Here is a 22,525-nt window from a genome sequence, read left to right as displayed (position 1 = left end):
CAGGGCGATTGGCAGCTGTGGGGAGGCTAAACCCCACTTCACTCACCCTCCAGCTTGCTGTCGGCGTTCTCCTGCGGCTTGTCCTCAGCATTTCGGATCTCTCTCTGCTGCGGTTGCTGCACCTGCGCTGGATCCAGCCTGTCGGGCGGGAGCAGCTCCTGCTTCTCACCTGCGGACAGACCGACCGACCAACTCAGCTCTTTGGTTGGAAAGGAAGAAGCGGCAGATGTTCTCTAAAAACAGCTCCACACTCTGTCCCGCCTTCCCCCCCCCGCCCGCCCCCCGCCAACGCAGTTTATATTCAACCTGACAACTGCAAGGGAAGTAATAAAAAAAATATTTAACAATCTTATAGACTCCTGGCAGAGAGCCAATGCTAACTACCTTAACCAATTAAAATGCAAGAACCGTCCTTGCTAGCTTTTAGATGGGCACTTAGCAATGTGTTACCTGTCAAGATCTCCCAACTCCACGTCCCCAGTGAGTTGTGAGACACATAACAACAGCACGGCACCTGACATTTAGTAGGCTAGCAAACAATTGTTTGACAGATATTATAGTAGCTGTCAAAGACACCAGATTCCTCGTTTCCCCCAACAGCTGCTGAAGGGGCTGTGCATATTCACATGCTAATCTGGTGAAATTAGACGGGAACACTGGAATGTAGGGAGGAGTAACCAATCGCTGCCCTCCCCTAGCCTAGACAAGAGGAGAATTGGCTCAGATGAGACACCCAGGAGATGACTTACCAGGGTCAACTTCCTTCTCTACAGACTTCACAGCCTCCGCAACGTTCCCAGCCTGCTGGAGATTTGCATTCTCCCTTCCACCTGCGGCCTCAGCTCTCTTTTCGCCCCCAAGTAGGACAGCCAGTGACCTCGGTTCGACCACCTGCTTGCCGGGCTCCAGATCTTTGTACAGCGGTCGGCCATCTCGCCGCACCTCCGGGGCATTCTTCGGGCCCTCGAGGGGCCTGTCGACCTCTCTCTGGAGCTGGTTGTGAGCCCCATCTTCCTTTCCTGGTTCCAGGTTGGGCTCCTCTCTCTCGGGATCCAGCTGTGCAGCCTTCTCCACGGCCGGCTTGAGCCGATTTGCATTGGCTTCTTCCGGTGGGCGCTTGTTCTCCTTGGATTCTTCCCGGTCCTGCCCCTCATCTACGACAACTGCGTCATGTGGGACAGGCGGCTCATGGCGATGGGCTTCTCCCACAGGTAAAGCGATCCCTGGGGAAAAGGGGAGGGGAGAAGGTCAATGGGCCCCTCTGGTGGGATCTGGCGAAATTCCACCCAGCAGACCCATGTCAGACCCGTGTGTACCCTCCTGCCCTGATACGTGTCACCCCTTCCAGTGAGCAGGCCTTGCTGCCTAGCCACACGCAAGCATATCCGGCGAGCTCCAGGAGCAGCCATGCTAGGCCCGGGAGGGAATTGGCCTGGACGGGGATGCAATCATGAATTATCTGCAATAATATTGCTAACCATCCCTTCCAAGTATGTCAAGTTGCACCTCTAAGCTCTCGCCCTCTCCCCAGCCCCATGTCTGGGATACCCTGGTCAGGCCGGTCGAGCTGCACTTCCTCCTCCTGCTTGGCCTTCGCTTCGTCTCTCTTGGGCACGTCCATGGGCACCTTGATCTGTGGCTGTTCCATCTCTTCCTTCTCGTTCGGCAGCTTCGGTGTCTCACGGCTGTCCTCCGCCCCTTCCGCAACTGGGTCCTGGACTGTAAGCATGGCACAGTTAATTGAATGAGGTCACACATGGCTGCACTGTCAATCTATAAAAGGAATCAGGGCAATTCTTTTGTCAGCTGGAGAAACAGGATTACAGCTAAGTGACACGGGTCTAGGAGGCAATTTTGAGCTCCTCAGTCAATTGTCAGTGCTTAGTTTTCTTTACTAGCCATCCCTCTTTTGTTATCAAAATACAGAAAAACAGTACAGCACAATTGACAAAAGCTGCATGCTACCACGAACTACCACCAGATGGCAGCATTGATCGTGCGCTCTTTTCCGCCACCACAATGAACGGGCCTGAGCTCCTTTTAATCTCTCAGAGAGCCCCGCGCTCCAGACCAGCAGCCGCCGGTGGCTCTGCGGAGATCCTCCTTCCCAGCTGCTAGGCTCCACTCAGGACAGGAAAGGCACATCAAATAGTTTCCTAATGTTACTTCTGCGCAAGAACAATTGCTGTAGCTGGCACGGGGATGTAATGGGACCGAGTGGGAGGGGATCAGAGAGATTGGGCACAAAATTTTAACCATGCGGGTGATTAACCATTGGAACAAACTTCCCAGGAGAGTGGCAAACTCTCCGTCTCTTCATGCCTTGTTTGGAAGGCTGGATGCCCTTTTGAAAGGCCTGCTGCAATCAAACCCGAGTTACTGGGATCAATAGCGAGGTTACTGGGTGGAAGAATTCTCTGGCGTGTGTTGTACAAGAAATCAGGCCAGATGTTCGAATGGTCCCCTCTGGCCGTAATCTCTGAAATGGGAACGTAGGTGCCGCCCATACGCCACTCTCAGCAGCAGCCCACACTATGGAAATGTTCGAGAACCTCGGCTTCAGAGGAAAAACAGAGGAGGGAATCAGATTGTTTTCCAGCTTTTGGGAGATGAAATCACATAGAGCATTTTGTGTCCAATGAACTTGGAAATATTTACTTTCTCTATCACAAAAACACACTTCTCCACCCCTCCCTCAAATTTCCTTTGGGGAATTAATGCTATAAACTTCTTTCAATGTTCTCCTCCCCCTCCCTGGAACTGGTGCAGTTGGTTACCAGATGAATTCATGGGAAAGAGAGACTGCCACAATTTCAGCTGTGCGGGTCTTGTGTGAGTTGTGAAATAGACGGAACAGTACAAGATCCAGGCCCGTGTGGGAAGCCCGGCTGGAGCAGCTGACAGACGTGGAATCTTTGCCCTAGAGCACTGCGCCAGGTTGGGAAACTAGTTCAAGTCTGGGTGGTTTTCAAGGTTGCTTTGGTTAAGTAAATAAGAAAAGGGGCCTGAAGCAATGGTGGACACTGCAGGTCACGCAGCCTGCATCTGCAGCCTCGCTCCCCTTCCCTGGGAAGACGTAGGGCCAGAGTCACTGCCCAGTGAAGCCAATGGAAAGATGCCGATTGGCAGGCGAGTTTTTCTCCCAGTGGAGCGTGGCTGCAAGGCACGGGCGAGGGGGAGATGTGCTCTCCCTTCTTTGCCCCGCCCCGTCCCCTGCAGGGAAAACGGATTCCCGCGAGCTGTCCCTTTCCCAACACGGGGCTGTGTCCCTTTCAGCACATCACCAACCAGCGCCCTTTCAAATGTGGCCCCACCAGCCTCGGTGGCCCTCGCTTCTAGCCCTTCATTAGCGGGCGGGGCAGCCAGGCAGAATCCTGGGGGCGGGGAGGGAGGGAAGCAAGCGTTTCTGAACCAACTCTGGGAGGATGGCAGGCTTCCCGGAGAGGGCTGCCAAGCCCTGGGAAGAAAGTGCTCTGCCCTTCGGAGCCAGGATGTTCTAGCCAAATTCTAGCCTCACAATCCACAAGTTACTTGGTTTGCCCCAGAAAAGCTTTAGTTTGTTACGGGGTCCCTGGTAACGATGCACCTCAGTCCTTATTGCATTGACCGAGGTCTGGCTCATTCAAGAGAAGGCTCACTACAGATCTGCCATACACCCAGCGTTCCTTGGGGCCAGGGTATTAGTGGGATTAATTCTACAGCAACCCCAACATTTCATAAGCAAAGCAAAAGGGTTCGGGAGCCAAACACGCTGAGCTTACCATCTGACGGGTAATGAAAGAGGGCTCCTACCTCTGCCTTTCACAGCAGGACTGCAGCAGGTGAAACTAGTGAGCTCTCCCCTACGATGAAATCACTGGTGGAGGCCCCATGGCTGTACCCAGGACCAGTCGTATATCACGAGATGGCTAGCACGTTACACGCATTTCCAAAAACCACACAGCAAAACAAAAACAGATCAAACCTCCACTCCGTAATAAGGCCAAGTTGCCTCTAAGCTGTCATTTTCTCAGCAGGAAACAAAATTAAGTTCATCATCTGGGCGTGAATTAATGGCCTTGCATGCTGCATGGAACCCTACAAGGAGCTATATGTGGTTTGCAGAGAACAATTTTGCTCAGGATGTGTAATAATCACTAACTGTACAGTCGTCTTTCAGGTCCCTTTGGATAACGTTACAGTAATGCTGGGCCTCTGAATGTTTTATGAGTGGCGCTGGACTTTACAGGCAAGGGCTGAGAGGCTATAAAAGCTTCTTGCCTTACAACAACAACAACATCTCAGCATCAGACGGCAAGAGGGCTTTCTTTGCTGCTCGCTGGGCCTTCCAGAACCAGCCCAGCACACAATGCCCTCTAGCAGCTGTCTCCCTTTGGAGATATATGGGGGGGACCCAAGACTTCCTGAAACAGATTTTTTTTTCCCTCTTAAGTGGTTTGCCAACAATGTCTCTAGGCTGCAATAAAATTGCATGATTAGCAACCTAAAAGCTTCCCTCCCCCACAGCTTCTGGTTGGGATTCCAGCAACGGCCCCAGAAAGACGTTACAAATTACTCCTTGCGTGGTTTTCATATCACTCTTGTCCACCATGTTAACGACTGTAGCTGAAGCCTGCATCGATAGCTCCTGCTTGTTCGGAAGGAGGAGACGACAGCTTGGCATCGTTCTCTTCCTCCTCAGCGGAGGGGGAACTGAGGAAAAGGAGGCCAGATGTGGCCTGGGAAGAGCAGAGAGTGGATGGGGCACTGGGAAGATTCTGTCGAATTGAGGAAGAAAATACATTTTTTGGCCATGGTATCACTCCCAACACAGGGCTATTTTCAGTCCTTGGCAGTGTCATCAGGCGCTGTTTCCCCAGCTCTAACCACGAGAGGGCGCTAACAGCTGCAAAGCCCTGGATTTTAAACCCTTGCTTCCATTGTCCGCTTTTTGAAACTGATCAAAGATAGTCCTCAGATCCGCTCCTAGGACCGGATCGGTCCAAGCTCGGCTTCCAGGAAGCTCCCGCCCCCCCAAATTCCTAGGCTGAGGTCAGGGGCGTTTCTACCCTCACCCCACCGCTGCAGCACCCCAATCCCCCTCTTTGCACGACACGATGTTTGGCCTTGGAGAGGGGAAAGGTTAGAATGAAGCAGGCCCAGCCTCAACACGATCAAAACGATTTGGCTGGCACGCAGCTGGCAGGGAAGCCTGATCAGCTGGCATGCCCGGTGGAACCAAGTTCCTTGGGCAGGGGCTCTCTGAGCCTTGAGAGCACCGACCACACTGTCAACACTGAGCAGGTAATAAATGTCGACGTTCGACTCTTCTGGAAAAAGAATCTGTTCATTGACAAGGCTGCAAGACCTGAACAGACCTGAGCATTTTAACCTGGCTCCCAACAGCACTGTACTGAAGTGGTTTCATCTTTGTGGAAGCCCTACAAACGGAGCCTCCAATTATGGGGCTGGGCGTGGAGGGGGATCGGGGGCTGAATGGTTCAGAAAACCAAGGAAAGGCTTGGACCCTGATTTTCAGAGGTGCTGAGCATGTCTGAACAGCAAGCACTTAGAGTCTAGCCCACAGTCCAGCCCTGATCTGGGCTGGGGAATCGTCCCCACACTCTCCAAGGCCAATGGGAACGAGTGATTACAGAGTGCGCCGTGCCACCCCTCCCCGGGCTCTGCAATGGTGACAGATTTCACAAGGTTATCGAATGGCATCAGTGAAATTAGCTCACAGTTGTCTCCTGACACACCAGCCGTAAAAATGAACCAAAATTACACCAGGGTGAGAGTTCCTTTTCTGTGTCACAGGCCCTATTAAAAGCTCCCTCACAAAGGCACTAGGGAGTGCTACAGCAGTCAAGCTGTTCCTGCAGCCGTCAGGAGCGAAGGGAGCACAGTAACTGGGTCCAATCCACACTGCACACACGCCGGGGCTGCTCCTCCGCTGGCGGGGACCAGCGTGGGATCTGGGCTGGTTTCTCGTGGGAATGCAGACTACAGAGTCAATCTGAGCTGCTCGAGTGGCAGTGCCTCCAGGAGCCTGTATGGATCCCGAGACCCCACAGATCGGTGGCAAAGGAAAGAACCCAGCTCTGAGCACAGTGCCCCCAGTTCCAAGCAAGTCCTGTTAAATGTGAAACAGACTAGGGGGCACCTCCCGCCAAATACTGGCTCAAACAAGCTGAAGCACAAGGGTTCGAGGAGTGGCTGTCACAAAGGGCATGAATCAGACCTTTGTTACAAGATATTGCACAATGAAAAAAATAAAATAAAATGAAGCCGCAACACTCAAGTAAGGAGCTGAAAAATATTAAAAAAATCTTAATCCGCCCCATGAGACCCTCTGGGGTGCTTTCAAATACAGAGAGAAATTGCCTAATTAGCCTTTTTTTTTAAACGGATAATTGCCTTCATGAGCTTTCACAGGCAGCTTAGCAACCTTTTAACATACATCCCCACTGTATGTAATAGCAGAACATTTCCCAAAGAGCCGCTGACAGTAAACCTCACGCAATACAGGCAGGGGCCGTAATGGGCACTTGGGTGTCATTAGTGAAAACACTATTCAGAGTTCACTGGTCAATACGTGTTCACATAAAAGGGCAATGTTCTAATATTCATAATCCCAGGGCCCACAGGGCAGGGTTTTAATGAAAGTCTGTACAGTTCTGGGCTCCACAACATCAAAGAGACCAATAAAACTCCTCTCACATGCTGACAGGCAAGAGTCAGACGCAGAACGCAAAATGGTAAAAGGCTCAGCTCAGCTCCAAGCTTTGCCTCAACCAGGCAACTCATCAATTAAAAGGGGGGTGAGAAACCCCCCAAGAACATGCTAAAAACAAACTGCGCGCTGCCTGCAGAGAAGCCAGGTGTTTCTGGGAAAGCCTCGTGCAAGAAATAAGAACCAGATGTGTCCGATGGAGGGCACCCAGGTGATAGCAGGGCAGTCCCCAGCCCTGCACATATTTCGAATTACAGGATGCAGCTGCTCTGAAGGCTTCAGGGCCACAGACTAGCCCCTTCCCAAAACAAACCCAGGCAGGGCCAAAGGGAGGGGCAGGAAGGTGTTGATTAAAGCAGGGTAATTCATTGCCAGCCAAGTCTGCGTCACGTGGAGATGTGAAGAAAGCAGTGTCCAGGGATCAGGAGCGCTGCAGCGGCTGAGCGGGCAGCAGCCTTCGCTCACAGGGAACACCGCGTGCTGCTTGCTACCCAGGGCTGAAAGGCTCCCGGAGCCTCTTTGAGTTCATCGTCCTACTTCCTCTCCCTGGCCCATTGTCCCCTCCAATCGCTTCCTCCTCCCACAGGACCAGGCTTCAAAGCACCTCCTCTGCTTCCCAGGGCAGAGCCGCTCCCGGCTCTCACCGGGCACAAACCAGAAATCGGCAACGTTTCGCTGTGGACGTGCCCATTAGAGCTGCGTGGCTAGTCTCCAGGGAAATTTAAAATCTAAAAATGTCTTCCCCCAAGGTGGGATTATTTAATCCACCATCAAAGCGGCAAATGATCCGGGCTAATGCTGGCTAAGTAGTTCTAACTAATGTGTGTAGGCGGGCGTCTAGGGTTCCCTAGGTTATGACTGAACACAAGCATCAACACACGGATGGAGTGGAGGGGCAACTATGACAAACGCCAACGCACCCAGTCTTTTACGGGACTGTTTATTTTACCCGTTACGAAACGTGAAAGAACCAAACACGTGCTCTTTGGCCATTACTGCTCTGAAATTAACCAAGATTCAAGAATTAAATTGCATCCTTCCTCCCAGCCCAGCCCCACTGCGTGTGCATTAAGGGTCTGAGAGTGTCTTCCCCTCGGACATCCTGGCCACCTCTGTGCAGGGGAAGGTGCGCACTGTGGATGTATAAAATCTGACCGTCATCAGGGACGGAGCAGCGCAGGAGTGAATGTTATCGCAGGCAGCACCGCTGTCTCGTAGACGCTCAAAGCTGTTCCCCAGAAACAGGGCCAGCGACTAGGAGGGAGTATAATCTCCAGCAGAAAAACTCGACTTTTGTTTTTTGCTTCCATTCTCAATATCCGCGATATTTCAAAGCCCTGAAGAAAAGAAAACCCCGAACAAAGCCAAACAAGACTTGAAAAAACCAGAACACAACCACAGACGAGGGGCAGGGGAGGGTCAATCGACACCTGCTAGCGATGGCCTTGCAAAGCAGGCCTGCAGCTGCGGAAGGGAGCGTCAGGCCATAATTCTATCAACGGCCACAGTAAACAAATAATAAATAACACAAACCAGTAAACAAAGCGGAGGCATAATCACAGGCTTGGTCAGGGCTAAAACTGGCTCCAAATTTATATCTTCACAACCAAAAAAAAAGTCAGTGCCCATAAATTTACATACCTTTGAGTGCAATGAATGGCCTGTTATTGAAACCTTGTGCAATATGCTGGCAGAGATGGTGAAAGTGGCCCTGGTCTGGCTCCTTGTACCCTTTGTACAGGTGGCCAGTCCAGTGCTCTCTCGAGTCCCATGCACACAGAGCTCCTTTTATTACAAGGCTTCTGCAGTTCCAGAGCCCTGTCACTAGGGGGAGGGCTGAGGGCTGCCCCTCTCACAACAGAACAAAAAAGAAAACCCAAGTCCTGGGCAGAGACCCAAGAGGCATTTTGGAAAGCGACAGCTACACTCTTCCTTGGAAACCTTCTCGGGAGGCCCTGGAGATGCAGGCACTGGAAAAGGCTCCCGGTGACACAACAAAAGTGGCTTTAAAGGGGTCAAGACCGTTTGGGAGCAGGGTTGAGAGGAGTGTAACACACGCAGAACACATACCTGGTATTTTGACTTGATCTTGGTCAATTACATTCTTAGCTTCTTTCAGCGGATCAGCCAGTTCCACTGCTTCCGTTTTCACGGGCGTGTCCTCCATCACCGACAAGGTGGTATAGGTGCTAAGAACCAGGATTCCCAGGCCGATCCCCAAGATGAGCTGCACAACAAATGGGTCAGCGCCAAAGTTAACATACATTGAAGCAAACGTCACTGTTCTGAATAGCATCTTTCAAGCAAACTGTACCTCAAAAACAGTTCAGAGCTCAATTTAAGTACAGAAACAAATAAGTAGTAGAAAGGGAGAAAAACTTAAGAGGGAAATGGGAGAGAAAGGTAGTTTCCGGCAGCCGTTGGAAACGTGAAGCAGAGATGCACAAAAGCTGTTTCAGATGCTAGAGGCTGCAGAGGAGAAGGCTCTTGCATGACAGCGCTCAGATTGTCAGCCAGAAGAGGTGACTGCTAAGGGAGCGGAGCTGAGGTATGTGAGGCAGGCTAGAGTATGTCCAGACAGGATTTTTAAAAGGAGGCTAATTTTGACTGTAAGTGACGACTCATTATATTACGTTTCTATCAGTTAAGTGAGGACAACGGTCAGGCCAAGTTTGGTTTAAGCTTTTACAATCAAAAGAAAATCTTTCCAATCAACTGTTAACATCTCCCTACATTGCCCACAGCCTAACATTGCAGCATGGTGCAAGTGCCCGAGGACATGACTAGTCTATTTCCAGCAGTACAAAAAGGGAAACAAGATGGTATCTGGGTTGAGCCGAGAAAGGAATGTTGTGGGTTTCATCCCACTCCAAGGGAGAGCAGTGGGTATTATTTTCTAAATGTGAACTAACCAGCATGGAGAGAAGCCTGGACGATTAAGGTGACGCCATCAGCCATTGCAGAGCTCACATCCAAATGTGCCAATATTACAGATAAGAATCTCCCTGCACCTTTGATTTTAGAAATCTCGCTGTTTTGGAAATGTATGGGATACTCCCAGGGTGTGTGTCTGTGTGTGGCAACGGAGGTACCTGAAAAGTACATACAGGCCCAGGGAATGTTTGCCTCGCTTGAGCACTGGAGCTGTCAAATGACTGACAGCTGCCCTAGCTGAAAAAGGTACCAGTTGAAAGAATCGAGTAGATGGATTGTTGGCCAACAACACTGACAGTTTAGAGATTTAATTACACTCCAATGTATTATTTTTACCTTGTTAATCACAGTAATTGTCACTGCAACGGCTTCTCCTGGAACCTGGTTTGCATGTCAATGCAGTCACCGTATTAAGAACGGCTGGTAGAAGGGAAAGAGTCCGCCAAAGGCTATGCTGGAGTCACTGGCGAGGATGATGGTAAAGGGACCTGGACCCCACCATAAAGACCTGTTTGTCCCCACACACACCCCTTCTCACAGTGGGACATGAAAGCAACAGGAATAATGAAGTGCAAAAACAGAAAATACCTCTGCACCTCTCCTGCAGACTATGCTAGGCATATTTCACAAATAGCTTTATGAGACAGTGTCTTGATTTGCAAAAGAAACTTGCTTCTTTGCTACAAGCTCTCCCCACCAGTGGATGGAATTAAAGCACCAGGCTGACTGACCCTCATACAGAGATTAAGTGGATCATTCTTATTTATTATAGAAACAGACTCATAGAATCATAGGACTGGAAGGGACCTCGAGAGGTCGTCTAGTCCAGTCCCCAGCACTGAGGCAGGACTGAGGATTATCTAGACCATCCCTGACAGGGGTTTGTCTAACCTGCTCTTAAAATCCCCAATGATGGAGATTCCACCACCTCCCTAGGCAATTTATTCCAGTGCTTAACCACCCTGACAGTTAGGAAGTTTTTCCTAATATCCAACCTAAACCTCCCTTACTGCAATTTAAGCCCATTGCTTCTTGTTCTATCCTCAGAGGTTAAAGAGATCAATTTTTCTTCCTCCTCCTTGTAACAACATTTTATGTACATGCATCCGAAGAAGTGGGCTGTAGTCCACGAAAGCTTATGCTCTAATAAATTTGTTAGTCTCTAAGGTGCCACAAGTCCTCCTGTTCTTCTTTTTGCGGATACAGACTAACACGGCTGCTACTCTGAAACCTTTCATGAAAATTAATATGCACTCCCCCCTCCTACCCAGTCTTCTCTTCTACAGACTAAACAAACCCAATTTTTTCAATCTTCCTGCATAGGTCATGTTTTCTAGACTCTCCATCATTTTTGTTGCTCTTCTCTGGACTTTCTCCAATTTGTCCACATCTTTCCTGAAATGTGGTGCCCAGAACTGGACACAATACTCCAGCTGAGGCCTAATCAGCGAGGAGTAGAGCGGAAGAATTACTTCTCGTGTGTCTTACAACACTTCTGCTAATACTTCCCAGAATGATGTTCGCTTTTTTTGCAACAGAGTTACATTGCTGACTCTTAATTAGCTTGTGATCCACTCTGACCCCCAGATCCCTTTCTGCAGTACTCCTTCCTAGGCAGTCATTTCACATTTTGTATGCGTGCAACTGATTGTTCCTTCTTAAGTGGAGTACTTCGCATTTGTCCTGATTGAATTTCGTTCTACTTACTTCAGACCATTTCTCCAGTTTGTCCAGATCATTTTGAATTTTAATCCTATCCTCCAAAGCAATTGCAACCCCTCCCAGCTTGGTATCGTCCGCAAACTTTATAAGTGTTTGCTCTATGCCAGTATCTAAATTCTTGATGAAGATATTGAACAGAACCGGACCCAGAACTGATCCCTGCAGGACCCCTTGATATGCCCTTCCAGTCTGACTGTGAACCACTGATAACTGCTCTCTGGGAACGATTTTCCAACCAGTTTTGCACCCACCTTATAGTAGCTCCGTCTAGACTGTATTTCCCTAGTTTGTTTAGGAGACGGTCGTGTGAGGCCTTTATACTGAGATAGTGCCCAGAGTCCCACATGGATCAGGTCCGATTGTGCTAGGTGAATACAGAGTGACGGCCCGCTGCCCTGCGGCGCTTACAGCGTAACTAAGACAAGACCTAACAAGAGGGTGTAGAGATATGCAGAAGGAGCGTTGGAGGCAGGATGAGGAAACCGAGACTATGAACAGGAGCTGACCTAGCCCAGCCAGATGACTGAGACAGTTAAATAGATTTTAACATAAGAATATAAAATAAATATCATAAGTCCTTAGCGGGCTTCTATGTAGCTGTTCCCAGGCGGCAGTTACTCAGAGGCGTCTTGGTAGAGATAGGTCTTTTGGAAGGGATTTGAAGGGAGGGAGAAGGCTTTGCAGATTAGTTGGGGAAAGGCGTTTCATGCCTCTGAGAAAGCATGAAGGTGCTCGTGGGTGAAGAGGGCAAACCAGTGATGGAGGCTGGCATCGTCTGTGGACAGAGGAGGTGAGACATGGCAATGTGTTACAAAGGGTGTCAGGAGTCTGAGAGGTGATGGGGTGGAGAAGGAAGAGCGTGCAGAGGGACTCAGAGGTGTGGAGTGATGTGGGGCCAGGGAGACGGCTGTTGGGAATGTACCTTGGGGGAGGGCACATCAAGAGAGGAGGAGGTTGCAGTAGACCAGACAGAAGATGCGGCAGCTCTGGACAGCGTGAGCAGTGTGGTCAGACAGGAAAGGACAGATCTTAGAGACGTTAAAGAGGAAGAAGCAGCAAGAACTGGTCACTGCCTGGATGCGTGGGTGTAGAAAGAGCAGGACATCCTGCCATGCTGTGTACGCCAAACGCAGAGTCAGCGGGCTTTGCCATTTCTGCCCTCGGTTTTCACGTTGTCCATTTGCTTTCCCCAGGCGCTCCTGCATAAATGCAGCGCTGTGACTCGCTCTCTGCCACCCTGCCTTCGGAAACACAAGAGCAGAAATGAGTGTTTCTGCAAAAGACCTCCTGAAGCACCAGCACAGGCCTGAGAGCTCTCTGGGGAAACGGGGCATTGGAAACAGCTGAAAGTCTGAACCGTTTTAAACCTGCAGCAAATGGTGGTTTTGTTGGTTTAAAAGAAAATTCAGTTCCTAGTGGGCATCGCAGGCTGGAACCCAGGAGGTCAATCTCAGCGCAGGATTCAATGCCTGGTCCCTCGAACATCTTCCACTCTGACATTCTGAGCAACTCTGCCTCTCAGCTTTCACAGGCATGCTGGGTTGTCCATGAGCCAACAACAGTGCAGGGAAGGAGATGGGTAAGCTTCCCCTTCACAGCCTGGCCAGCACCCTGATCACTCCACACACCGCTGGAGAGGTCCTGAAGGCCACCAACTGGGCCAAGCTACACAGCATGTGGTGTGCACAGCCGGGGGTGCGGGGACTTGAGGGACAGCCAAAGCCCCCACTTGTGTCAGAATCTGAACGCAGCCTTCCAAGGCTGGGTGGTTAGAGGGCACTAACTACCCAAAGAACCATCTCCTGGAGAAAGGGACTAGAGCAAACCACAGGGAATGCTGCGCAGTGAACAGCGAGTGGGGGCCAGATCACAGCAACACTTCAGCTTAAGGCCAGGTCCAGCACGTGGTACAACTGCAGAACAAAGCTCGTTAGTCAGAGTACAATTAGCCAAGTGGAAGGCAGCAGGGAACGGCTGCTCCAGCTGAGGTCTCTGTCCGGTGAATTGGTCCAGTTGCCTGAAAAGGTTTGGCAGTGCTGCACGAAAACACTCTTAAACATTCCCATGGAGCCTCTCATGAATGATCCCCCTCCAGAGGGGCTTGTTTTAGAGTTCCCAGAATCAAACACTGTTCCAAGCAACATCACTCAAAGGGTTAATTTTTAAAACACCCTCATTTGCAGGTGACTACCCACGAAGGTAATGGATCTGACACAGCATTTGCAGTCAGCTAGTCGAACAGCAGAATGACCTCGCTGGAATGCAAGGGGGAAAGAAAAAAAAAGCCATTTATCTCCCTTGTTGGGCTTCCCGTAATGCCAAGAGGAGAATTACAAGATCTTAGTGAGATCACTTAAATAAGAATAAAGGAAGTCGGGCTGCACCTGCATCACTGCGGGGTCATGGCAGGGGGACTGCCAGAGAACGACAATGAAGAGCAGAGACCCAAGCAGACGTTTCCATGTCACATGACGGCAAAGCCCAAATGCACCCCGAAAAGTCACTTGTGTGCGATGGACAAGCCTCCTGCTGGTGTCAGCAAGGCTTTGGGAGCTCCCCCTCATTGCCCCATCCCGTCAGGGAGCCTTGAACAAACTATAGGCCCAAAGGTGGACGCATCCGGTTAGTCACCCTCTGCAGCCCCCGTCTGTGCGAGCGGATTATTTTGTACAGAGGACGGGGCGCTGCTGAACAGCTGATTGCCAAGTCTCACCCGTCGCAGAACATCCGCCCGCAGCAGCTCACCGTGAGGCTATGGAGGGAACACGGGCAAACCTGAGCGGCAGGCGTGGCCACGGCCTTGGAAACATGTGTCTGCCCATTAAGGCCCCACATACCACGAGGAGCATTCTAAACATGGGGGGGCGGAGGGGGATTTACACTGAGGAAGGAGACTTTCTTTTGCTTGCTGATGTCACTCAGTGGTGTTAACACCTCCTTTGTACAGAAGTTAGACTATCCCAAGGTGCTTCCCTCTGGACGTGTTCGAGCCATCGGCAGGAATCTAAAAGTGCTTTTGCCCGGGGTAATGACTGTAGCAAGTTTTCTTAACCCTTCTCCGTTTTGGACCTCGAGCACAGTTAGGGAACACCGAGGGGGGAGAAAGCTAATTGCAATCCGAGTATGGAGGAGGACTGCAAGACGCCTGCTCAGTCATTGGGTTCTCTATTGCGCTGCAAAGACCTTAGGCTCTAAGAACTGTAACAAGTCTGCAAGACGACAGGGTCTGGCCACCGTCCTAGCAAGCAGGAGAGCCAAAGAGAGCCACTTTCCATCCCCATGAGCTCGGTATAAAGAGGGGTCACTAGGCGACCTTGGGTAGCCTCTCTGTGCCTCATTTCCCCCAGTCTATCAGACCGGGAGGAGAGCGACTTCCTCACCAGAAAGGGCCTCGCAAACAAACTATGTAAGCCAACACCTTCCTGTCAGAAGCTAAACCCTTTGTTTACAGACCTTAACCTGACCTTTAACAGCCCTGGCCCGACTCTCCCAAATGGCAGCTTTACATGCCATGGCCCCATTGCCGTTCCATGCCGAGCCGGAGAGCGCCCTGCACTTTACAAGACACGCTTGATGACGCTGACCACAACAAAGGGGGCAATTTCCCGATTCATTCACACCTCTGTGAGTCTGGCTTTAAGCTTTTAAACTTCCCCTTGTTGCTGGTACCTGATCATCTTTCCAACACACCAAGCCTTTTAACTAAGCCACCCCCAGAGCTTAATCCAAGCTGCAATTCCCAGACTGTGGCTCGCTGCCAGCTGTTGACTGACCAGCTGTCTGTAATAATTAACAACTCCCTGGCAGAATTAGACGCCCTTTGCTGGCCAACAGAAACATCTGGGGATGCGAATGCCCCACCCCCTTGGAAAAGAACTTCTCAACCCTTCTTCCAACTCCTCCACTTTCTAGTTTAAATGGTGCCACCCTTTCAGTGTTCAGGCATGTAAAACTCAGCTCTGCCTGACAGGGAGTCCCCCAAACGCTTGCGGGCTTCCAAGAGTCTGGGCACGGTAACTAATAACACAGCCAGAATCCAGTACCAGAGGGCACGGGGAGAGAACTGCTCTCACTGGGAGAATCATATCATGAGTGTTTTAGACAAAGTAAGAGGCCCATAAAGATGAATTTCAAATCTTTTTTTTTTTTTTTTAAACCCAGCAGATCTGGTAACTAGACAGAAGATGGACCATGCATGCAGGGAGGGGGGGCAGCAGGTTTATTGTCCAGGGGTGGGAAACATGTCACATTGGTGCCCCTTCTCCCCCATCATTCTCACTTCTCACCACAGCATCTGTTGATAGGTTGAGGGAGAGAGCAGAGCTGCTTCTCGGGAGGGAGGAAAAAGCCAAAGGAATGTGAAAGAGCAGAAGTGCTGCATGGGAGCTTCCTGGAAGAAATGAAACAAGGCTTCCAGAAGAAGTGGCACAAGGAGAGGGTGGGCAGAGAATCCAGCATTCAAGCTGTAGGCCTGGGGAGAAGTTCTGCAGCACCCTGTTCTTTTCAGCGAGGCACGGATCCCTGCTGGAATGCTTCCAAGAACAGGGCAAAGCAAGTATGCAAACCTGATGGGCAACGGCTGATTCGAGGGTAGGACGGATGAATCCCCAGCCCCTAGGTAACCTGCTGACCTCATACTCTGCGGAAGCCACTATGCCGTGGTGGGGAGTTCTGTAAGATACAGCCATCTGCCTTGCTGTTCTCCTGACCAGCATTTCAGGCCGTGCAGTCTCAGTGCTTGGCTGAGAACAGCTGATTGTCCCCTCCAGGCAGCCTGTCCAACAGCTCAGCCCATCCTGCCTTGTCTCGGAGAAGGGCCCTGCTCAGCAGGAGTGAAAAGCAACCCTTGAAAGTGCTTCTGTTCCCCTGAAAATTCAGGTGGGCCTTCAGCCCTTTCTTTGGGGTCTCAGCCCAGCCCCAGTAGGACCAAAGTGTCAGGATTCAGAGTGAGAGCCGGAAAGGTGCGTCAGACGATGGAAAAGGAAAGCAATAGAAACAAACAACACTCTGCTTTAAAAGTCTCGTGTGTTTGCAACCCACAGGTCATTAAACAGAAAAAGCCATTATTTCTGTAGGACCCACAAAAATGTCTTCTCCCCCTGTGGATTTTGCAGTTAACTAACAAATCTGACTCCCTGGGACTGACAAGGCTGGAGCCCCAACAGAAGCCTGTTAAACATCTTTAGAAGATAAAGTTACTGTGAGAGAAAACCAAAGCACGTTCATTTCAGCTCTATTACCAAAAAATCTGAGTTTGCAAGATAGAAAATCAAACCCAGCCAAGAGCCATTTTGTTTCTGTCCCCTAGGAGGCTGATCCAAACTGGAGCAAGGGAAAAGCTAAGTTACCAATAGCCTCTGAATGACCCCGATTTTTCAGAAATCAATTCCTGCAGCAACACCTCTGTGTGTGTGTTCCCTTTGAGTAGTAGTATTTTGGCTGAAACCAGAAAGCTGAGGGTCAGCAGCACAGAGAAGAGTTGTTTATTTTACCCAGCCCAGACAGGTTGAAACGTAAGGCCCGTTACGGTTTTATATGCTACCCGGATTTCTCATTCTATGGCACTACAGCCCCGAGCCCACTGGACTGGGTTTGGTAAACAACATTTCACATGTAAAGTGACTGCTTCACTTGCTGCTACAGAGATAAAAAGTGCTGGCACACTGCTTACTGAGTGACAACTCCTATTCTGGTCAGCGCAGCAGACCACAACAGTTCCCACCTGAATGGGGAAGGGGGGAGTTGACAAGTTTCCCCTGCTGCAGTGAAACTAACGAAGTTCCCAGGCTCTACAGGGAGTTGGAGGAGAAGTCAATTAGCATCAGCACTGACCTGTGAGCAAAGGGCATTCTTGTGGATTTTCTTGTAAATAAGAGCTGGGCAGATAAAACAGATGAGGCTTCCCATTGTAGCACCTGTTAGGCCCAAGATGGTCTCCACTGGCAAGAAAGAGCAAGAATAATAATAAATAAAGGTATGCAAAATCCTTGGAGGAAGGGAAAGCATCTAGGGAGGTTGGCCCGGTGCCACAGACTGCAGCTCTGAGCAACCCACTAGAATACGAGAGGAGCCTCCAGCCAGCGGAGAGCTAGAACAGGGGTAAAATTAGTCACTGCAATTTATGCAGCACACAAGTACTTAGTCACCTTCTAATGACTTCAACCAGCTGCAAGTCCCTGATGGGCTTTCCCTCTGCAAGGGCAGCTCCTCCCCAGTCCCCCTCCCTGCAGGTCTCCGTGCTCCCGCTCAGTGCCATGAGAGCAAATGACCCCTCCGCAGGCTTCTGTGGCTGTGTATAGGGAGCATGCAGACCCGGCCAGTGCTAGCTGGACATGCCAGAGTGCGGGACCAAAGAGCCGTAAATAATGGGTGTTCTGGAGAACACAAGATCTAGCGGGGCACGAACAACATGGTGACGAGGAATGGGGAGAAAGGACAACAACTGGGCGTTTCAGTCTCTATTCTATCCCACCTCTGCACTTACCATTTGGGATCATGATGCCTCCAACCATGGTTCCAAACACAACGGCCAGCGTGAGGGCTTTAAAGCGAAGGGGTGGCATGTAACCCCCCGCAGCAAAGGTGCCGTCTTTTTGCTATAAAAAACAAAACAAAAACAAGGAGTTAAGCCCCTGCTTCGCACCCGCAGGTCTCTAAAGCAATTACCCAGAGTGTCCTGCTAGATAAGCCAGACAAGACAATGCAGCCCTCGAACGGTGATGGTTTCACCTGCCCTTGTAACAGACTTCCTAGGTACCCAGTAAGAGGCTGAGCAATTTTAACGTGCAGCTTCAACTCGAACCTGCACAAGAACTGCCAGAGCTGCTAGTTCACATCCTGTGCGGAACGTAAACTTGACAACGGCGTCTCGGAACGTTAGCGCCCAAACCCTCCTCCACTGTCCTTCCCGCTTTGCAGGCAACACCCAGCAGAGGCAAGTGCCTGAGAAAGTTCAAGTGGTGGTGACGACATGAGGGAGACGGGGCCCACGGTCAGCAGGGAAGGAAGCCGGCTGTTGCTCCGGCAAGTTGCCACCGGAGTGCAGTTGGGGAGCGGGAAACCGTTCTGCACCACTGCCTCGTAAAACAAGTGGAATCTGTGCTCTGCAAACAGTCAATGGTATTTTTTGGTGCCACTCCTAGATCACAACAGGTCCCCACAGCTAAAAACACCCCTCCACATCTCCACAGCAGTGTGTGTTCAAAGCACTGCACAAGCATGAACTGAGACATGTGACCTACCTAGGAGATAGGTGGGTTAGCATTCTCCCCATTGTACAGACATATGCAAAGCGACATGCCCAAAATAATCCAGCCAGTCCTGGGCAGAGTCAGGATTAAACCTCAGGACTTCCCGATTTCCATGGCTTCCTGCTCCAGACCACTCTCCTTTCACCAGCTGGGCCACCACCACTCAGAACATGAGAACAGAGCCAAGGGGCATCGTACGGACAGTGGCGACGGGATCTGGAGCGCTAAATTGCATGCGGTTTATTTCCTGCCCCAAGAGGTTTCTCTTTAGCTGAATACACAAAGGTCTCAGAACATTCCCACAATCTCTCACGGTTATTTACTGAGTACCAACAGCATGCTTAGCGCTGTATAACACACCGAGGAGAACATGTCACTGCCAGCAGACATCAGACTGACTGTAGTCACAAAATACACCCCCGGCCGGGAGAAGGCCTGCCTCCAAGAATGGGGAAAGTGCGGGAGGGAGTGATGTAGTTTAAGTTGTATTTCTATAGCTGATCATCACTGAACAGTTCTGAGGAAGCAGGACATGGAACGGAAGCATCTGAATGAAGGAGGGGGACGTTTGGCCTACGAGAAGGGGAGACTGACTGTTCAGGGCAGGATAGCTAAAGGTGCAAAGTTGAGCTAAAGAAGAGAGCAGGAAGAAGCAGGTGCAGAGATGTGGAGGAGTGAACCTGTCCAGAGCTCTGAAGATGGGGACCATGAGCTTGAGCTAGATATGGACATGAGCTGGGATTTAGGTCTGAGCAGCAGGAAATAAGGAGCGTCCTCTCTTTCTAATGGCTAATTCTTCCTCTCCTCCCCCTCAGAGAGAGAACAACCTCGACTCTGTACTGCACGACACTTGGTATAAGCCAGGTGTGGGGCAGGTAACGAGCACTGCACAGGACCTCTATTTAGGGGGTGGCAGAGCAAATGCCAGGGTTTCACTCCGGTTTCACCTCTCCCCATTCAATTATTCTGTGTTCTGCAAGGAGGACAAGACTCCAGAACTGCTGCATATTAACAACTGCTCAGAACAGTCGCGTTTCCACAGAGCCAGATTTACGAACAGCTCTGCTGGGATCCTCGTGCTGCCCCTATTAGCACACCACAGACGGTTACAGTTTCACTGGAAGCTGCAATACAGTGCCTGGGGCTGAGGGTTCATCCACTCTCAATACCAAGTATCTGCAGCTAATCAGAAATACGGTGCCATCAACCAAGCTGTGCAGTCGACTGGAAAAATAAAGGTGGCCCTTTGAAAAGTGACAGGGTGGATGGTGCAGGGCCAAGACCAGCCTGCAGGAGGGTCTTACCTGCTGCTCAAAGAGAAGGGTGTTCAACGCCTGTCTGCATGGCAGAATCATCATCGGGAACCCAACAGCTACCGACATCATGAATCCCACTCGAATCATCTCCGTCACCAGGTTGGAGGGGAAGTTCATGAGCACGTTCCCAGCGATGGATTCCGTGTAGCTCACGTAACCAAAGAATCCCACCTGCGCCGGGGGGAAAGGAAGGGAGTGCTTTTCTGAACATCAGGAGTCCGAGTCCGAGGGGCTCCCACTGGACCCATCCTTATGGCACTGGGGCAGCATGTACGATACTTTGCTTCCCAAGCCAGGAGAGCAGAGGGGAGCGACTGCAGGAGTGGCATGTACTTGACATTTTTCAGAAGAGAAGCAAAGTCCCACAGCTACTCAGACAAGTGGGACAGAGCAAAGCATGTCAGTTAAAACAGGGCAATGCCCAGCTAAGAGGGGACCATGTGGCAACTTCCTACAATGCAGATCTTCCCGTCGGCCTAGCCAGGATATCTTCGCTAATCAAACTAGGTGGCTGGAGGAGCTTTCACCTAAAAGCCACTGACATCATGAGCAGGTATGCCTGGGTTTAACTGGGGGACCCCCTGGAATGGGTGATAATGGGAGCGGAGCAGCTGCCTTCCCAGCGCCTTATATTGGTCTGAGTTTGCTAGTGGGATTAAGCATTGCAGCGGAGATGGCTGCCGAGTCCCATGAACCTGAGCCCCTGAGTGAGGGAGGCTGTAATACAATCCCATGCAGCCGCCTAGCTCACATGGGAGCCTATTCTTGGGAATTATTAACTGGATTTTATTAACTGGAGTTTTATGAGGCATAACTTTCTTTATAACCTTCCAATTGCAACAGGCTGATGGGCAGCTCTCTCTAAAGACGGCAGCTCATTGGACGGCATCTCCACTTCCAGTTACATGATTGGAAGACCGAGACCCAGCCACTACACATGGAAAAGAAGAGACTGAAGCCCCCACTCCAGCTCTGCTCAATGGGACCTATTGTTCCAAAACCCTGGGCTCTCTGAACACCTCTGTGCATCTGCAGTGCGGCCCCCTTCCATTTTATTTCACTTTCAGCAAAAAGACACTTCATTCTCTAGAGCAGATAATGCCCGGCCCATCTCATGACGGCTCCAAAGCTTATCCCAAAAGTCACTTTTTTGGGAGGCGGGGGAAAGGGGAGGAGAAAGGAAGGGTAGAGGCTTCTCACCGTAACATAGAAGGTGGTGACCACATTCAGAGAGGAGGCAAATATGGAGCTCATTATTTTAACGGACGGTTCATCCAGGCTATCGTAGGTCGGCAAGACCTGGCTGCAGAAAAGCAGGTTAACAGATTAAGCAGTTTCAAGGAAACTTTCCAGAGAGATGCAAAATCAAACGCATTCCCTAAGTTCTCTTGCTACAGCCCAGCAGAGAAAAATCTCCGACACCTTCCCCCCACAGAGCGTAAACACACGGCTAGTCCACAATTTATATTGCTAATGCCAAGAGATTTCAGAACACTCACAGTTTCAAGTGTTGCAAAAATATTCATTCTCCCCATCCCCCACCACCACGTGGAGTTAAATGTGTGATGTAAACATCTTGGTTCAAAAGTGTTGCAAAATGAATGACCGTTTGTTCCACTGAAACACCAGTGGCACGGGTCCAGGCAGCACATTGGAGATTATTGTTCTTGGAGCGCGCCGTGCTGATAATTAAAGCAACCAGTGTTTACAGAATAAAAGCGGGAAGAGGGTTAGAGCATCACACTGTCTAAAAGAAAAGTTAAACAAACAGAACTAACTACAGTGCCTGGCATATTTCAGCACCGCTGTGAGAGCCCAGTTCAGAGAACGCTGGAAGCGTCAATTACACAGGATTGGGGGGTATTTATGTACTTGGAACACACGTGGAATCCACTTTTTCTACATCATCAGGTGCATATTTTAGCAACTCGTTAATCTCTTGTTGCTCTAATGAATCCAAGTGGCCACCTCTTGTGTACTACTGAGAGAGCAAGGGGAGGCGGGGTAAGTTAGACGGGCCGGGGGTACCCCCAACTCCAATGGACATTAAAAGAAAGTGTGTGAAACGGAAGCCAAGCTGGGAAAATCTTAACCTTTAGTGCACCAAAATGTTCTGCACAAAGGAAACTGGGCTGTCCCTTTAAACTACATATCGAGATGTGTGCAGGAGACCATACGTATAGCACTGTGAGAGTCATGTATTTATGGGGACCCACGAGATTAAATCCTACGTGACCCTGTGAGAGAATTTAACTTCTTCACTGATCTCGAAATAAAAACCCTTAATATAGCAACTGCCAGACATCATGGACTTTCCTCCGAAATAGCAGCAGGCCCAGTGGGGGGTGGAGCGGAGCGGAGGCAGAGCCGTCAGTGTGTGCGATGACACCGCTCTCTAGTCCAGGCTCACATTATGAGCAATGCAGCAGAACGGCATTGGGGGGGGTGGGGAAGTGCCACGTGAATTCTAGTTGCAACCAATCCTCCTGTGGTCGAACTGCAGTGCCCATCTAGTCATATTGGGTTTCTAGTCACAGCTGCAGAGTCCCTCAAATCCAGACCACATGCCCCCGTGCCGCCCTGCCAGTCAA

The 22,525-nt window shown here is 50.4% G+C and overlaps 1 protein-coding gene across 3 annotated transcripts in view; it reads right to left on the bottom strand.

Moving 5' to 3' along the window:
* SLC38A10 (solute carrier family 38 member 10) overlaps positions 1–22,525 on the bottom strand; it is a 47,226-nt gene that overhangs the window by 7,981 nt on the left and 16,720 nt on the right. For 2 of the 3 annotated variants that reach the window (XM_042840947.2, XM_042840948.2), the window contains exons 7-14: positions 21,135–21,237; positions 19,923–20,105; positions 17,853–17,964; positions 17,201–17,307; positions 8,783–8,939; positions 1,549–1,719; positions 750–1,223; positions 47–169 (exon numbers count right to left, since the gene is read on the bottom strand). In XM_042840947.2, the coding sequence (XP_042696881.2) occupies positions 47–169; positions 750–1,223; positions 1,549–1,719; positions 8,783–8,939; positions 17,201–17,307; positions 17,853–17,964; positions 19,923–20,105; positions 21,135–21,237 (1,430 nt within the window). The remainder of the gene's footprint in view (positions 1–46; positions 170–749; positions 1,224–1,548; positions 1,720–8,782; positions 8,940–17,200; positions 17,308–17,852; positions 17,965–19,922; positions 20,106–21,134; positions 21,238–22,525) is intronic. The other variant, XM_065563748.1, reaches the window with a different exon arrangement.

This window comes from Chrysemys picta, chromosome 12 (genome assembly GCF_011386835.1).
Source record: "Chrysemys picta bellii isolate R12L10 chromosome 12, ASM1138683v2, whole genome shotgun sequence".
In the NCBI taxonomy this organism is placed as follows: domain Eukaryota; kingdom Metazoa; phylum Chordata; order Testudines; family Emydidae; genus Chrysemys; species Chrysemys picta.
The sequence above is the reverse complement of the archived record's forward strand: the minus strand, read 5'-3'. Positions and strand labels throughout refer to the sequence as shown.